Source organism: Cimex lectularius, unplaced genomic scaffold, assembly GCF_000648675.2.
Source record: "Cimex lectularius strain Harlan isolate CLEC.00 unplaced genomic scaffold, Clec_2.1 scaffold17, whole genome shotgun sequence".
NCBI classification, from domain to species: domain Eukaryota; kingdom Metazoa; phylum Arthropoda; class Insecta; order Hemiptera; family Cimicidae; genus Cimex; species Cimex lectularius.
In genome coordinates, this window is record NW_019392640.1 from 278,013 (window position 1) to 297,203 (window position 19,191).

The window sequence follows — 19,191 nt, forward strand, 5'->3', positions numbered from 1 at the left end:
GCAGGCGTCAGCGATTAGGGAGATTGTCAGGGTATAAGTGAGTCAATTAGTCAATCCCTGACAACCGTCAGCTTCCACAGCGTTCATTTTGTTCTGACTTTGCTCCTTCAGACGACCCGCTCCTAGCAATGGTCTACTTATATAAGGGAATAACGTTTCCACCTTGGATGACTTATGAAGTTAAGTGGCTCAAGGTGTCAGGCCATTAAACAGCTATGAATGATGATGAAAAGTTCTATGTTTCTATGATTGATAGGAGTTATCTACTGTAAGATTCCTTCAGAATAGGACCACGGTCTCATGGAGCTTGGCGTACGAGGAAAAAACTACGAGCTGTACTATACGTACATTGTCCTGACCTTATTCCTTCAAGCTTTCAGATTTTCAGTGTCATGAAGGATAATAGGTTAATACTTTGTCAGACGCAAGAACTAAAGATGTCTTTGTGGTACCGATAGGGAATTGAGCAGGATCGAGTGTGATGATCTCTGTTTCATGATTAAAAGGAGTTGTCCATTGCGGGATTCTTTCGTTGTTTCGTCGATTCTGATCGCAAAATAAGACACGGTCACATTCTCCTCGACATGACAAAAACTATGAGCTGTAGTGTACTCACTCTGTCTTGACATCCCCCCTTCAGAGCTTGCAGAGCAATGGTCTTCTTCCTTTAGAGAGAAATGTTTAATACGATGTCAAATGTAAAGAATGAAGTAGATCTTTTAGTATCGCCAGGAAATAGAGAAGCAGTCTTCTAGATGGCATTGAGTATGACAGGCTGTAATTTCATGATTGATAGGAGTTACCACTGTGAGATTGTTCCAGAATGGCTTTTTGTCAATTCTGATCTATAATCGCAACAATTATGTCCGAGTTATTCGAGTGACAAAACAAACGGTCAGACGTTTCTCGACGTACTAAGTCCAACGACGAGCTGTACTATAACGCACATATTCCTGACCTTGTTCCTTCAAACTATCAGCTTTTCAGGGCAATGATTGACTTGCTTAAGAGAAAAAGGATTAATACTTTGTTATGCGTAAAAAACTGGAGTAGGAGACTGGCGTCTAAGCGTTAGTTTAGATTGAAAGGATTATTAGTGATTTGATATCTGCTATTAGTGATATCTTATTTATAATCGGAACTATATTGTACGAGTACAAATGGTCACTCGTCTCGTTTTACAAATACCAACTTTTAGAACTGCTCTATCCTGACTCCTTAAGACTATCTCTCCTTTTGAGCAACTGGCCTCAAGAAGTCATCGAGTATGATAGGCTATATTTTCATGATTGAAGAGAGTTATCCACTATGAGTCTAATTGAGAGCAATGTTCGACTCTTAAGAGAAAAAAGGTTTAATACTTTGCCAGAAAGCACAATTGGAGAAGAGCCCTTTGGTACCATCAGGTACCTGCACGAACAAATACGAAGCAGCTGTCCTCTAGGCAGCATCAATTATGATAGGCTGTATTTTAATGATTGATAGGAGTTATCCACTATGGGTAGTGGATTCTATCAAATTCCTTGTTGTGACGCTTGATAGGAAACTTGATTGGAAGGGTCATATTAATAACATATTCAGGAAAGGCACAATATCTATGGTTCAATGTAGGAGCATTGTCGGTAAAACATGGGGTCTCAAACCATGGATAGCTATATACTGCAATTATAAGAGGAAACTGTAGATCTTATCAATAAAATCTCTTCCAGGTTTGAGAACAAGGTAACCCTTATTTGGATACCAGCACATGAAGGACACCATGGCAATGAAGAGGCGGATAGTCTGGCCAAAGAAGGCTCTAATACTGCGTTTGTCGGGCCACAACCGGTATTACCTCACTCTATGAGCACAGCGAAAGAGAGTATTAAAAACTTGGATATGAAACAATTCCTTAAGGGGTGGAATCTATCCCCCGGACACAGGCAATCGAAAGAGTTTGTTAAGGTGATCAAACCAGCAGAATCGAAATGACTATTCTGTAACTCAAGGAAGGAATTAGGAGGCTGATAGGTATCCTGACTGCCCACTGAGAAGACACTTCTCCGTAATGGGTATTCTACCAGATCCCTTTTGCCGTTTTTGCGAAATAAAAGAATAAACGGCAAGGAACTACCTCTCAGAGTGTGATAGGTATGCTAGGTCTAGATTTGAAACATTTGAAGAAGAGTACATCACAAAATCACTCCCCGATATTAAATGGTCCAAAATCTTGAGGTTTGTGAATAGGTCCAAGAGATTTATGCAGGACACGTGAGCCGACCAAGTACCGGACTTTTTAGGGATGGGGTACGAGTCTACCCAGGTATTTAACCCTTCGAATCTTGGTCGCCCACGTTTTGCCAATTTGATCTATATTCGAAACAATATGCGCTTTTGGTATGTTAAAAGGGGGAATCTTCACCCACTTCTGCAAAAACTACGAGCTGTATAGGGCGCGCCTTGTCCTGACCTTGCTCCTTTCCACTAATAGCTTTTAGTGGTTATTGGTCGATTCCTTAAGGTCGAGAATGATGTGCTAATGATTGATTGATAGGATGTCCTACTTCTTACATAGTACATAGTGTGCGGAGCCGATGGTCGAGGTTCGGACAGATGATGTGGCAGATGTTCAAACGCAGTGGAGTCAGTAGACTTGGTAGCATGAGAAGGGACTTGTGCAGCAGATATTTAAGATCGTTTGAAATGAATCGAATCAGTATGTTTTCTCTCAACCTGCTGCTTTTCAGAGTTCTGCAGTGTTTTAAACTCAGGTTCATTTATTACACTTGAAGCGCGACAAATTATACACAAAAGTCAATTTTTGATGTAGGTGAATACGGGAAAGTAATGAAAGTGGCGAGAGCTCGTACATGTTTTTCAACTCACATTAAAAGGGGTCTGTGGTCGGTCTCGGCCCTAATGATTAATCCTTGTAGGGGAGAGAAATGGACGAAAGGGGGACACAATATTGCTGTGCGGCGAGGGAGCGGACCGGAACTCCTTCCAGGACAGGAAACGAGGAGCATTTACAGTCTCTCTCCCTCTTTAACCATCCGTACACCCGTTTATTTCTTCTTCTTATTTTGATGGAAAAAATCATCCCGTCTCTTTTACAGAGGACATTCTCTACGCATTAGCGGGGACAGGTTTTCCCCTGGGGCGTTTTTCCTACATCGGGTAACTATCGGACTTCTGTAACGCCCTTTTCACAGAAATGTCTGTTTTCCATTCGATATTTCCGCACAACTTCGCCTTTTTGTTAAAAAACGACTGGGTAAATTTGTAATTTAAACAAAAAATATTTATCCGCCGGTAATCAAGGATTCATCGAAAAGGAAAAAGTGGTATTCAATTTCTGAATATATTAACATATTTGCAAAGGCGATATAAAAAAGAAGCTTCTCAACCATTGAAGATAAAGTCTTCCACAATTTCCTATACCATTAAACTTTACAAATTGGATTCCTTATCAATATTATGATTGATATTATTTATTAAACTAAATTAAAAAAAAGAAAAATCGCCTATACTTCAGTGAAGACACAAATATGATTGAGTTTGTGCCATTTAAAACAAATTATTTGAATACATTTTTACTTTGTGGCTAACATCAGTCGTAACATGCAATTTCTGACGGCACGTTTCAGCACAAGTGCAGCAATTTTTGCCGCGTCAGAAACGAATTACGTGGCACTGCTTTGTCACATAGATGATTCAGAAAAACAGACTTTGTTCTATGTCTTACATACTTAAACGAAGGTTTCTTCTTCTCAAAAGTCAACGATCCTCATCGAATACCATAATTTTTTTCTCATAAAAAGGTTAACCGTGTTTTTTTTTGTTTTACTCTGACCCCTTTTTATATTTTATTGTATTACACTCCAATTTGCTTCGCTGATCTTCTTGTTATTAATTTATTCTGTCGAGTGAGGCAGGGCAAGTTATAAGTAGTGCGTAGGCATACCATCCGATATGCGAACTCTTCTCGAGAACAGTAAGTTTTTAAGTCCTCTGTTCATTAAAAAAATCTAAAATAGAAACACTGCATTTCTATTTGCAAATTGTTTGTCTCTCTATTTACCAATGTCCTGTTTAAAAAGTGAATGTATTTACCCTTCCCTAAACTTAGTTTGTTATACATATATTTTGTGCTTGAGAGGTACAATATATAATATATCCCAATCCCCTAACAAGATTGAAAGTATTTATTAGCGCGATACGGTGACGTTATGTGTACTTAGGTAGATGGCCGAACATCAAGTACTACATTTTTCTTCCTCAGTTTAGTTAGATGCTATGTGTTTAGCGTTGATTTATTACATGACAGAAGTGAATGTATTTGTTAGCTTGAATCAGTACATAGATTTTTTCGCTTAATTATATTATTTGTGTATTAAGCAATGGAGTAATTTTGTCATCCTGTTGGCGTGTATTTATTAGCGTAATAATATGGTGTGAGTGTATTTACTAGCGGAATCCTAGGACATCGCCTTTTACGTAGTTTGGTAATATCCTTTGTGCTTAGGGTAGGCAGAGAATATGCTGCATCCTTTTTAAAAAGATAGTTCCTACTCACAGTAAGTTGTTTTGCAACGATCCGGATTTCGAGCCTTTTAGCTCATCATCAGGTCGAAGGACTTCTATAACCACGTCTCTCGACATGAATTGCCAAAGTGAACTCCCCCTGATACCTCCGCCAACGCAACGTTCCAATTAGCAGCTGATTTTTTTAATGGCGCTCAATTTGAACGTGCGAATCGCGGAAATTGTAACACAAATAAATATTATAATAGTAAATACTTAATATTATTAAATTAATATAAAAATAATAACAATTAAAATAATTAGTTTAATTATTTGAATGTTTGATATTGTTTATGTACATATTTAAAATGGGAGGTAGATCAAAATCTGTTATATTATTAATGCATTTATCACCATGCTCAATTTTACATTTTTTAATTTCAAATTTCTCAAACCAATCTAATTCTTTCCCTTTGTTGAAACTACGTAACAATCTTGTATTTAGATTTGAGTTGAAATTATGTTTTTTTTAGATGGTCCTTAAATTCCAAAAATTTGCTCGATTTAGGCAAGTGTTCTTTTACTCTAGTTTTTATTTCTCTACCGCTTTGTCCTATATATTAAATATCACAATCATTACAATTGAGTTGGTAAACCCCGCTTTTTGCCAAGTTGTCTACTTTGTCTTTAGGTTTTGAGAGGATGTTTTTAAGTGAACCCGTACTTCTAAAAGCTATTCTAAAACCTTCTTGTTTAAACATTTTACTAACTTTTTCCGATAATTCACCATTGTATGGCAAACAACGGAAACCTATGATTCATTTGTGGTGGGGTGGCTGAGTCCTATTGTTGATTCGTTTAAAGTTATTTTTTTATTCTTTTAACTAACCTATCAATAAATATTTCTTGATACCCGTTGTTTTTTGCTAAGGTTTTAATAGTTTTTAATTCTTTTTTATAGTTATCAGATGTTAGCGGAAGTTTTAACATCCGGTCTATGAGCCAAATGAAACCAGCAGCTTTTTGGGACCATGGGTGGGAAGAATCCGCTAGTATCATAGTGTCTGTAGTTGTGGATTTTCTATATACGTCTATTTCTATTAGGTTGTTTATTATGGACAGATTTATGTCTAAAAAGTTCAAACAACCATCTTTGCCAATTTCCAATTAAAATTTATATTACGGTGTAGAGAATTAATTAGTTGGAGGAATTCTTTGAGAGCCTCTAATGTTCCCGACCATATGCATAAAATTGTCTCTAATGCAGATTATTAGAGTGAATCTGTACAGAGTGTTGATGACAGAATATTAAGTACCCCAACATCTTTTAGGTAGTTCAATTATATAATTTTTGTATCGGGCGATAGGCTATCTCCTCGTCGTCCTGCGGAGTGAATGTATTTTCAAGTATGTATGTCTGGTGGAATATTAGGTCTCATACCTAGTTAATTATATACTTTGTGCTTAGGGTGATGAATATATTAGAATTTGGATAGTTTATGAAGTCCCGGATATATACAGGTGTCACAAAAAAATATGAAACACGTAATATTTTTGATAGCGTCATTGGATCAAGATAACTTCAGCCGGGCCATCTATAAAGGATACCGTGTATTATGGTAATTTATCCATTTTCGGTCTTTCATCCCAACCATCAAGGCTTTGTACAATAGCGCATTTGCATCTGTTACGAAAGGCGTTTCGAGGGGAAAATAAAATTGAATGTGAAAGAAAGCAGCAGCACGCTCCTGATTATTGTCCAAGGGCAATATTTTTCCCCGGCCCAAGTCCATTCAGGACGGATTTGAAGAAAAAAAAAAGAAAAAGAGAAGTGACCTGGGAGTACATAATTCATAACGCGGTGCAGGTGAACGGCTCTGAAGCTAAGCCGAAGCCCTCAATCTTGGACTTAGCTCACCAACACGTTTAATCCGAGATAATGTCCAGGCTTCCAATAACACTCTCTCTCTCGAGAGAGAAGGGGGCTTTGTTCACATCAGCCCATCCAGCATTGTATCAAATATATTAATTTATTCGATGTTATTGCTTACACATAACAGAGTTAAAATGGATGAAATTGCATTTTTCCTTTTAGCCTTTTTTTGAATTATAGCCGTTTTAATCAGATAATAACGACTTCTCACAATAGGAAAAATTTTAGCGTTCAAAAAATCGATAAATAATCAAACATTAGAAGTCTCTAGAGGTGCTAAAACGAAATGTCATGAGAGTTTCACAAAACAAAACTTTTATGATTTGAAATATCTACTTGAACTACTTAAAAATTTTTGGTTAGTTATAAACTTTGATAGCTTTTACTATATTTTTATTGCAATCTACATAAAAAATGCTGTAAAATTATATATTCAATTAGTTGATTCGAGGAACTAGAACGGATGATTTAATGAAAAACATTATAAAACAAATTTAAACTTTCAATTTTTTAAAAAAATTTTAGCGTACAAAAATCGATAAATAATCAAACATAAATTTATCTTTAGAAGTCTATAGAGGTGCTAAAACGAAATTTCGTGATAGTTTCACAAAACAAAACTTTTATGAGCTAGTTTGCTTGAAAAATTTCGTTTTTAAATTTTTTTGGTTATTTATAAACTTTGATAGCTTTTACTATATTTTTATAGCAATGGACATAAAAAAAAATGCTGTAAAATGATATATTCACTTAGTTGATTTGAGGAACTAGAACGGATGATTTAATGAAAAACATTATAAAACGAATTTCAACCTTCAATTTTTTTTTTTGCGAAACCAGGGCCCATGAAAAAGTAGTGACGGATATCCGTCCGATATTTTGGAATCATCAAAAAAAGGTTTTGTCCAAATCCGTGAACCACCAACCTGGTCGTCACTCGTCCCCTTGTTAGTTAAACAAAATCAGGCGCTCAGACATAAACTTGACAGGCAAAAACCAACGAGAATAAGCTTTTTTGCTGAAATAATTAACAAGAGACAATATAAAAAAAAGTTAATCCCTTTGAAATTTTTTTTTGTTGGAGGCTTAAATTTGGTTTATTATTGTATATATTATTTTTAATTATATTGGCTTATTAGACACTGTTTTTGATGTGTTCCTGAGGTAAAAAAATAGCTTTTTTCTGCCATCTCCAAAGCTAAGCTTAATAATGCGGATAAATTTCTGAGTTTCCAAGAGAATCATAGAATCAGGTGTTAGACAATTTTTTAAGGCAAAAGCTGGGTATGATGAAACCATATAAATATGCAGATCAGGTTGAATACCATAGTTTTTGATCATAAATATTGATAAATGAATTGGTTTTACTTGTGTTCGGTGAGAGGAGGAATAGAAGGAATATGACTACCAAGTTAGGCTTGTCGATTAGAACAATTTCTCAGCGAAATAATTAATTTTTTTAAATAATTAATTTTAAAGCATTTGTGGATGATTAGTGATGAGTTGTTTTATAGAAAATGGGAAAGTTTCCAGCCACTAAGGGAAATCAGCAATGATTCCACTATTATATGACAGAAAAATATTTTAATAATATTATATGAGTTTATTATGAATACGAAAATAAAAAGGAGTCAATAGAAAATTGGCTTACGTTGCTGACAAAATGCTGACAAATAGAAATTTAGCGACTTTTAGTATCAGAAACTTCTGACAAGTATCTGACATCAGATCTAGCCAATATTGATCAAATATAAATTCTATCTATATTTTATAACGTTAAGATTTTAAATGTATAAAATAGTTGATAAATAGTCCAAGGGGCTCGAAGCGGTTTTATCAGGGGCATTGAAGCATACAAAAATGTTATTGACACCCGGATCGAAATTTATTTCCAGGGGTAGTCTCTCTGTTCCAGGATGAATGATGGAAACTGGCCGGCATTAATGAGTTTTGCCGGTACAATGGTCCAAACCTGTTCAAATCTCAAAAGCCCCATGTCGAAAAGGGCGGAGGGCGAGGGGCGACAATTTCAGGTCTCTCCTTGGGCCGACGTTTCAATCTCTACTAACAGGTTTGTTTTAACCCGAATTGTCGTCAGATAACATTTGATTAATGGCCAGAAGAAATTGATGAGTCGAGTTAAAACGGATTAATCATTGTAGAAGGGAGAAAAATGTTTGTTTTAAAAAATATACCGCCCTGCCTGTTTGTTTCTGAGATTCCATTCAGCATTTGCTTCTCATTTTATTATCGTATAAGGAATTAAAATCATAATAAACCTGCGGGGGTGTCGGTGGCCACAACGGTTTAGGCGTTGACACGGAGCTCATCACTGTAAGGTAAAGGTCTCGGGTTCGAATCCAGCGGCCCTGCATTCGATTCCGATATACCTGCTTGAGTTTACTATGGAAAGAAAACAAACTAAAATAAAGAAGATGATGGGGTTTGGTCTGCGAGTTGGCGAACTCATGTTGAACCGGCATACGGGCACTACTGGGTCTGTCTTCACTCGCGGGTTTTTTGTTTGAGTTATTCAAACGCGTTTCGGCATTACGCCATCTTCAGTGAAAAACTGTCTGTCATTTAGTCTGAGTAGGGTTTATACAGTATTGCGTCCGTCGCTTGTCGCTGGGTGCGTTGCGTTAGAGGGCGTGGTCTCCGTGCTCGTTGGTCGGTCTTGGTGGCGGTTATTTCCGTTGTCAGTTATTATTTGTGCATTGTTGGTTTTTTGTTTTTTCCTGGTGTTGGTTGCGATGTTTTGTTCTTCTGAACGTTTTCGTTTTTTGTTATGAAGTGTTTTTAGTAGTGTAAAGGTGGTGTGTGATTGTGAGTTTGTTTGTGCGTTTATAAGTTTTCCGTCTTTAAGTGTTATTTGTTTGTATATCTCGTATGTTTAGTTTTCGTCCTTTTTGTGCGTTGTGTATTAATGTCATGCTTGTTTCTATTGTGTTTGGTTCGTGGTTGTAGTGTATTAAATGTGTGGCGTAATTTGATTTTCCGTCATTGTCTCTGAAGGATCTAAGATGTTCTTTCAATCGATCTCTTAGTTTCCTTCCAGTCTGTCCGATGTAAGTGTATCCGCATTTACACGTGATGCTATAAACACCGCTGCTGTCTAGCGGGTTAGTTGTGTCTATGTTTCTTTTTAGTAGTTTACCTGAGTTATTGTTGGTCCTTAGTGCTGTTTTCAGTCCGAGTTTGTTGAACAGATTTGTTAGTTTGTAGGTTTCTTTTCCTGTGTATGTGAATGTTGTCCATTTGTGTTTCGTTGTTTTGTTTTGTTTTTTAGAAGTTTCTGTATGGTGTTTGTTTTGTATCCGTTTTTTTGCAATGTTTGTTATTGTTTGTAGTTCTTTGTTGTAGTTTTCGGTGTTGAGAGGATTGTTTTTAGTCTGTGTATCATGTGTCGCAGTGCTGAAAGTTTGTGTTGGTGTGGGTTTCTTTACCGCTTCTTTAAGGTCAGCTAGGGAATATCTTTCTCCTGTTAACGCTGGAGTCCCAAAGGGTAGTACTCTTGGTCCCATCCTGATTCAACGTACACTGCTGACCTACCCATCCCGTATCATTCACACTTTTGCGATTCAACTCTCCAAAAGATCCCGCCTCCTCAAATCGCTTCTTACAGCCTCACCTAACTAAGATAGAACCTTGGCTGAAAATTGGCGGATAAAAATAAATGCAGACAAAAGCAAACATTTAACTCCTCGTGGAATAATGACAGCACTGAACTAACATCATACACCTTTTCCTATAGTTAATCATGTCCGCTGTATATCGACGAAAAACTGACGAAAAACCCACATACAACATTAAAAAAGCAGGAACTGGCTAAACGTTACAAAACACTCTCACGACTTCTTGACAAACGATCAAAACTGACGCTTCACAACAAACGATTGATAGACGAGACGATAATTAAATCCAATTGGCATTACGGCATTACACTGTGGGGTTCAACGAAACAATCCAACTATCATCATCCTGATTTTCTAAAATTTTCCGAAAAAAGAGTAGTAGTAAAATCCCGATATGTATGTAAAATTCCACAGCTCCTTTTCATTCCACCCCAATCCCTTAGTTTTGAACCAAACATCCCGAACTATCCCCAACAATCCCCTTAGGAGATTAAAGCGACAGTTGAAACGCGACCTTTCTGCACATAGGCCCTACTAGAATCACAGTGTAAAATTTTTATTTTATTTTATAGTGTCAGATTTTGTTTTATTTTATATAACAGATTTTGTTTTATTTTAATATAAAATTTAAAGAAAAAATAAATAAAAAACAGCGAGACTAACCGGCCCAGTATAATGATTTATTTTTGATAGTTATTCAGATATCGTGAGATGCGGTCGGGTGTGATGTAGGTTTCAGAAAAACATATATTCCCCCTTCAAAACCAAACATATATAAACATAAAACAGCAAAATCTCACTGGCACTCTCAACACGACACGCAAGGATGGCACAATTACACAGAATACAAACACTTTGAATGAGTAGAAATACTTTGTTTGAATATAAAATATATTTTGCAATGTATAAATTCACTTTTCCACATCCTAAATGTAATTGTTAAATGTAAACATTGTTTGTAAATCCCGGGCCCTGAAGATGATCTCAATAAAGATCGAAACGTTGGCACGATAAAGAAAATGTTTTTCTGAAACCTACATCACACCAGACCGCATCTCACGATTTCCGAATGCTAATAAATACTTTCAAACTGCAGGGTGACGAGCAAATATCGCCCAGTATACAAATTATATAATTAAGTTAATTAAGGTTTTTAGTTGAGATAAAAAGTCAAATATCGACAGCTCAAGTGGTACAGCAGCGGCGTATCTAGCCGAAGATCGTGGGTTCGAATCCCGCTCGTGACATCGACTTTTTTATCTCAACTAAAAACCTTAATTAATTGAAATATATTAATTGGTCAAATGGACCACGACAATTAGTGAAGGTTCATTCACTGTTGGGTAAATGAGGGTTCATGAGGAGAAAATATGACTAAAATATTTTAGATTTTGACTCGCAGAACAACTGCCACAAATTTTATTATGTTATCTCTTTGTGTTGACATTCAACTTTGGATTAAAAGGATTGAATGCGATAGCAGCCTATGGACTTTGTTAGGTCAATGAGTAGCCCACATTTGGGTGTTAGTTTTGTATTGTAAGACAATTTAATTACATGTTCGGTTTGAATCTGGTTCGAGGATTCCAACTTATTATACCTATTTACATCGAACAGGTTGTCCTGATATATTAAGCATTGGGTTTTTATTTATTTATTTGACCGGTAAAGTAGTGGGGCAAAGGTTTACCCTTGCGGAACAACGGCTGTATAATGTTGATGAAACTTACAGTCATTTGAGGATGAGATGAATGAAATAAATGTTTTGTTTAAGTTTCTTTAAGTGGCACTAAATGATACCGTTCTTAACAAAACGAAGTTTCGTTCATTTTAAGTCATTTATGGCTGATTAAATTAAGTACTCTAATCATGCACATAGGGTTACTTAGAAGCCTCATCAAGTCCGTAGAAACATTACAGTCACGTTATAAGTATAATTGACTAATAAATGACAAACATACCTTTAAAAAGCGGAACAATCCGGCCCCAACATGTGATGGCCCCTTTTCTGTGGAACTGCCCCAGTGCCAGCTCCATGTAGAAAAGCGGGATGCCCCCGACGAAAAGCATGATGCAGTACGGGACCAAGAAGGCTCCTGAGGAAAAAAGAAACAAAGGAAATATTTATTTGAAACCGTTTTAATTATGATCGAGCACCATTCCATCATGGAGAGTAGTGTGAATTGGAAACTGCGAACATTATAGAAGAGTTATGACCGAAATTTTTCTCTCTCGCTCTTTCTCTCACTTAGGTTAATTTAGACTGTAATGTCAATGTAGTCTGTTTAATACAAATTGCCATTAAATAATGTAGGCCAATTTATACTTATAAACTCCTTAGAATTATGCCTAGTTTATCTTTATTAATGGGAGTTTGGCCGAGCACAAATCGCAAAAATCAATTTGGTTAACCAGGTTAGAATATTCGTCATTGTAAAAACTAATGAAAGGTAAATATAAAGAAACTTTGCGTGTTGTAATGTAGTTCTAAAATAGTCGCTTGTGTGGAACCATTCTGTTACTCTGAGGGAGATGGGGAGGGGAAAGAGGGCGGGAGAAAGAAAGAAAGAGAGAGAGAGAGAGAGTGAGAGAGAGAGAGAAAGAGAGAGAGAGAGAGAGAAAGAGAGTGAGAGAGAGACATGGCGATAGATAGGTTGATAATAGAGGTAGAAAGACTTTTTTAAATTTAATTCAATTTCAATGGGTTCATTTTTACTTAGGTACATACAATAATAGTAAAAAAATATCGTTATACAGTTCCGCAAATCTTATTGGACATGCGGGTTTAGTATTTTATATTTTTAATGCGAGCCCATTGTATTGTTTAGTGAAGCTAAAATATAATTTTTTTCATATATCATAATATATTTCAATTTTTTAAATTAAAGAGGGAGAAGAAGGGAGAGAGAGAGAGAGAGAGAGAGAGAGAGAGAGAGAGAGAGAGAGAGAGAGAGAGAGAGAACTTACAGACAGACAGAGGGAGACATGGCGATAGATAGGTGGGTGGATAATAGAGGTAGAAGTACTTTCTTAACATTTAATTCAATTTAAATTGGTTTATTTTTCCTAGGTACATATAATAATATTAATAAAATGTTGTTATACAGTTCCGCAAAACGTATCGGACATGCGGGTTTAGTATTCAATATTTTTAATGCGAGAACATTGTATTACTTATTGAAGTTACAAATGCATGTTTCAATTTTTTAAATAAAGTCAAATTATTTATTATTATATGTTTAATATTATTTATAACAATTAACATAGACGCATCGCATTGAAGCAAATAATTTATTTCATATATCATAATATATTTCAATTTTTTAAATTAAAGGGGGAAGGGAGAGGGAGAGAGAGAGAGAGAGAGAGAGAGAGAGAGAGAGAGGGAGAGAGAGAGAGAGGATTAAATGATTAGAATTAAAAACGATGAAACACAGATACAGGGAGAGAAAGAGGAAGGGAGAGCGTGTGAGAGAGAGACAGAGGCAGACAGGCATTAAAAATATAAGAAATGACAGGCAGGGGCAGAAAACAAGAGTATGATTTTTTGCTGGTTCCCCACCCTAGATGGATAATCTAATAGTTTATGAGTTAAAAGCTCGAGAGAACAAGGCAGACGTCAGTCAATGAGATGATCAATAGCGGGTGTCGTATTTATTATAAAGAATGTGGTCAAAATAGTGATTTTCATATTTTTCTATGAGTTATTAAGTTTTGAACAAATCATTTTCGAATATTTACAAGTGAACTAGTTGCTATGCTATGGTAGTTGTGGTTTTTCTTAGGATTCAAGCGCACTACTCGAGTTAAAAAAGTCCTTAAAACTCAAATCCACTCCCAGGGTGTATTCGGACAGAATATAGATTGACGCGGAAAATGAAAAAAATGTTTTTCCTCCCCGTCCCATTTGACGACAGGGGAAATGCATAAATGTTAGTAGGACGGTTTGATGTCGAAGTGAGGGAATTAATGTCGGAGGAAAGGGGCCAGGACACGACTCGACACTCAACAGGTGGAGTGCTGGACCTGTTGAGCCAAGCCGGGTAAAGAATACCAAGTCGAATGCCATTTCCCAACGTACAACTTTTTTTTCAACTTCATGCTGTAAAAATGCCGATTTGTATTAACCGTATTTGTATTTTATAGATTTTCCTATGCAATTTCAATGAGAGGTTGCCACAAATATACAGGTCGTATCAACTTCTATAGTCCATCCATTTAATTCCGAAACGATTAACTTTAAGACAAAATGGTCGTATACAAAACCTAAGTTAATTTTGGCTAGGAATCGCGAGGTGGTAACAGATTTTACATAACTTTCTCATTTAGCTGTCATCCGTCGGGCATAACTCAGAAATGGTCGATCCTATCAAAATTTTCCTTTCAGTAAAAGCGGCATAAAATGAACTCTAGAATCGAATTGTACAATAAAAATATAGGATTCTCATTTCAAATAACAAAGTTAGTGTCATTTCCCAGCTTTTCATTTTTTTTTCATTTTTCATTATATTTATTTACTTTTATCTCTATCTTCTTTCCCTCTCTATCAATCTATCTATCTGTACGTGTCCCTCTGTATATCTCTTTCACCCATTTTCCTAATCCCCTCTCTTTTTTCTTTCTCACCCCTTCCTTTGGTGCATGTATTTTTGACTCATTTAATCTCCCTCCCTCTCACTCTCTCTCATTCTCTCTATCTTTGTTTCACCTTCTTTCCATTTATTCTTCTCTCTCTATCATCATCTCTCATTTTAATCATCTAATCCTTTTTCTTTTTTATGTAATTTTGACACATTTGATCTTCCTCTATCTCTATCTCTCTTTCTCTAATTTCTCTATTTCATTCTACCCCAACCTCTTCCTTATTTTCAAACTCCTTTCCTTCTTACCATTTTATATCTCATAAACACACAATCAATCTCGCAGTTCGTTTGTTTGTTTGATTTATTTCTACCTTTATTTATCTTTCCATTTATCTATCTTTTTCATTATATTTATTTATTTATCTCTATCTATCTTTCCCTCTCTGTCAATCTATCTATCTCTATGTGTCCCTTTGAATGTCTCTTTCTTTCTCTTTCCTAATCCTCTCTCTTTTTTTCTTTCTCACCCCTTCGTTTGGTGCATGTATTTTTGACTCATTTTATCTCCCTCCTTCCCTTCTTCCACCCTCTCTCTCTTTCTCTCTCTCTCGTTTTATTTATTTGGCTTTCAATACACATTTTTTCCTCTTACCGCTTTCATTAAAAAATGTGCAATTTGAAAAAAAAAACATCGAAGCAGAGATATTCTACATGTAATAGTCAAGGGAAAAAGAAGATTACTTTTTAAGATATTCTCATACTTTGTATTTATTAATATCGCCGGGGGAGGGGTCCCAGCAGGATAAAAGTTCCACCGGTCGCAATGTAAGTAGTAGAAGAGACATCATCTGGGAAATGACATGTCGAAGCTAAGCAGTAAGTAAATCCGATCTTGTAAAGAGCTCTCTGGGGGGTGGCAGAAGAGGATTATTTGAAGGATGGGAGGAGGGTTTTGTATCAATTAAAGTGGTAGGAAGAGAGAGACGGTTCCTACCCCATTGTAATTGGACCGATCCCCTCAGAAATCACTACGGTCTTAATGCCGGTCCAACCCTTTCAAACCATGTGACATCGGCCACGAACAAAGCGATTCCCCTACTCGACAAATTCGTCAATCGTTAGATATATATAAATAAAATCATCTATGAAGAATTGGTGAAAAGACGGAAAAATTGTTCAGTAAGTTGAGAGAAAAATAACGCAAATTATTGTTTTTTAGTTTGTTTACATCAATGCTTTTAAAAACATTTTCTAGTTAAATAAAAACAATTTTTTAAAATTCTGAATTTTTTTATTACATTTATTTGATATTTACAACTAAAAGTGAGGTATTAAGTAAATATGTTCGTATATGTTGAATTTTCATTTGAGGCTCTTGTAGGAGAAGTTGCCCAGTGGTAAGAAGAAGAAGAAGAAAAATAACTTTATTCTGGGACTGGTGTCCCCTAAGAATAATTTACATGAAATAAATAAAAGAAGTTCCTTCTATGAAGTTAAAAGTAAAAAAAAAGATAGAAATCTTGGCACAATGTATACCAATAAGGCAGGACAGAAGAAAAAAATACGAGAATATTAAACAAAAATAACAAATGTTAACGTGAGGTCTCTGCTTGGAGGGAGAGGAGCTGATTATACAGGTGGGATTTAAAGGAGGAAAAGGAGGCACCGTGACGAATAAAAAGGGGAAGGGCGTTCCAGAGTTTAGGGGCTCGAAACAGAAATGATCTTTCGAAGGTATGGGTTGTATGTTGCGGAAGGATAAGGTCGATTGGGGATGAGCGGGTCTTACGAGTGAGATGTGAGGAATTGAATTGGAGGGGTTGGATGATGTAAGGAGGATGACGAGTGTGGATGGACTGGAAAAGAAAGCAACCTAGGAAACACTATGCACGGAAGGAGGGGAATAGCCAGGAAAGTGGGAATACAACCCCGACACTCGGGATCTCCGTGGGGTGCCGTACACAAATCTTATGCGACAATTCATAATACGCTTCGATCGCGCGTTCTCCCCCTCCGAGAGACCACCGTATGCCAAACTGCTATAATCGAAGAAGGGAAGTATAAGGGAAGATACAAGGAGTTTGCAGGTGGAGAAAGGTAAGAGAAGCCAGGACCGACGAAACAGGCTGAGAATGGCGGGAAATTTGGGAAATGTGAGAATGCCAGGAAAGGTTTTGGTCAAAGTCTACTCCTAGGTTTTTAACCGAAGAGCAGAAGGGGATGGGATGATTATTTAGCATGAGAGGTGGGATGCTGGGGAGGGAATTGAGGAGTTGCCTGGACCCGATAATTATGGCGTTGGATTTGGTCGGATTGAGGACTAGGGAATTTTTATGGGCCCATTCGTTGATGGAGTTTAGGCCATTTTGGATCTTGAGAATGGCCGAGTGGTACTCCTTCACACTGATATTTTGTTCAGTCTTCACACAAAGAGAAGGTTTCGGGGCCACTTTTGCTTTAATCGTCTTGGATGATTTTCACGTAGGTTTGGAAGTGATAAATGTTGTACGAATAGATTGCTGTGTGTGTTCAGTGATTGATGAAATTTTTTATATCGGGTTTTGATGAGTTCATGTACAACCGGGATGTGTAGATCGTTATGAATAGTTCACTAGTTTTCGTGGTCCGCTTGACCAATTAATATAATTCAATTAATTAAGGTTTTTAGTTGAGATAAACAAGTCAGTGTCATGAGCGGGATTCGAACCCACGACCTTCGGCTTGATATGCCGCTACTCGATCACTTGAGCTATCGTGACTTCGATCCACTCGGGCATAACTTCCCATCTCAACCCCACCTTTTGAATTTTTTATCTCAACTAAAAACCTTAATTAATTGAATGTTATGAACAGTGTAATTTGAAACGCAAAAAGGAGCATTTTTGACGGAGAATTTTAGATTGGATTGATTGGAGACGCTGGAAATTGGAATCCTTGGTTGAGCCCCACACTTCACAACCGTACGCCCAGAGAGGTCTAATCATTGTCTTGTAAATTAAAAGTTTATTTTCAAGGTCTAATTTTGATCGTGAGTCGAGTAGTCTTTTTAACAATTTATAACGTCGGTTTGTTTGCTGTCTTTTCAGTCTTGTATGGGGATTCCAAGTCAGTCGTTTATCCATGAAAAGTCCAAGATAACGCACAAGGTCAGTGGTAGGCAATGGAATTCCATTTATATTCACTGCAGGACAGACATTTTTACGTAAGGTAAAATTGATCTGTGTGCTTTTTGTTAGGTTTACCTTTATTCTCCACTTTTAATTCATTCAGGTGTTGTTGTATGTAAGTGTTGAGTGTTAATTGAGGGGTCCGAATTGCGTGTTAGAATCGCTGTATCATCAGCGAATGTGTGTGTCGAAATGTTAACATGTGTAGGAATATCTGCAGTGTATATGGAAACTAGAAAAGGGCCAAGTATGCTTCCCTGAGGAACAGCGGCCCTAATGCGTATGTAAGGTGAGAATTCAGTTCCCTGACGGACTCGACAAAATCGATCCGTCAGATAAGATCTCAGTATAAGATTGTACGTATGAGGGAGGATGTTCTTCAGTTTCCAAAGCAAACCCGAGTGCCAGACTCGATCGAAGGCCTGTTCTAAATCAAGAAAGACACCCAAGCAATGCTGTTTTTGTTCGAGGGAAGAGGCTATATTGTCAGCTACACGATGTAATTGTTGAGTTGTCGAATGAAAAGTGCGGAACCAAACTGATGATCTGGAATAATATTAGAATTTTCAATTATTGGTAGTAATTGAGAGAAATAGTTTTTCTAGTATTTTGGGAATGATAGAAAGGAAACTAATGGGTCGATAGGAATTTGGAAGATCAGAAGGTTTATGTATCATTTTAATTATCGAGAACTTCCATTGCAATGGAAAATATGTGGTCTCTGAAAAACAAACTTATAATCTTAAAAAAATAACGGAAAATATGAATAAGTTAAACTTTTTCTTTAGCCAGAGAATTCGCGATAATCAGACTTTTCTAACCGCTCTCGACTTCAAAGGTGTTTAGCATCTGGAATTATTTAATAACGTAAAACGTCTGATGGAGGCGCGATGGAATGAACGCTTCATTTATCTCTTTTAAAATTGATTTTCCTTTGAGGTGTAATGGAATGTCAGAGGAAGGGATTCCGATTGTAACAAACGTCTCGTTTAGAACCTTCCATCCTTGGAATAATGATGGACATTCAGTTTCGATCCGACCGATGTACGGTACTTAAAAACCTTAAGTATCTCGACATCCAATCTGTAGAATGCATTTACTTGCATAACACACTTTATACATTAATTTTTGTTGTTATTTAACAAAATAATAAATAAGATAAATAACAGATAACATTCACGTGGGGTGTCAAAAAATACAAGATAGTTAATTATAACAATGTTCTGGGGGGGGGGAGTCGGTGGTCGCAACGGTTTAGGCGTAAGATAAAGGTCCTGGGTTGGAATCCAGCGGCCCTGCATTCGAACCCGACATAATTACAAATGTTTTTTTTTTCAAAAACACCGGCATCCTGAGGGATTATATGACCT

General features: G+C 36.7%; 1 protein-coding gene across 3 annotated transcripts in view; it reads right to left on the reverse strand.

Moving 5' to 3' along the window:
* The window catches only part of LOC106661545 (sodium-dependent dopamine transporter), a 63,000-nt gene that overhangs the window by 7,764 nt on the left and 36,045 nt on the right, over nucleotides 1-19,191 (reverse strand). For all 3 annotated transcript variants that reach the window (XM_014385025.2, XM_014385028.2, XM_014385027.2), the window contains one exon: nucleotides 12,033-12,167. In XM_014385025.2, the coding sequence (XP_014240511.1) occupies nucleotides 12,033-12,167 (135 nt within the window). The remainder of the gene's footprint in view (nucleotides 1-12,032; nucleotides 12,168-19,191) is intronic.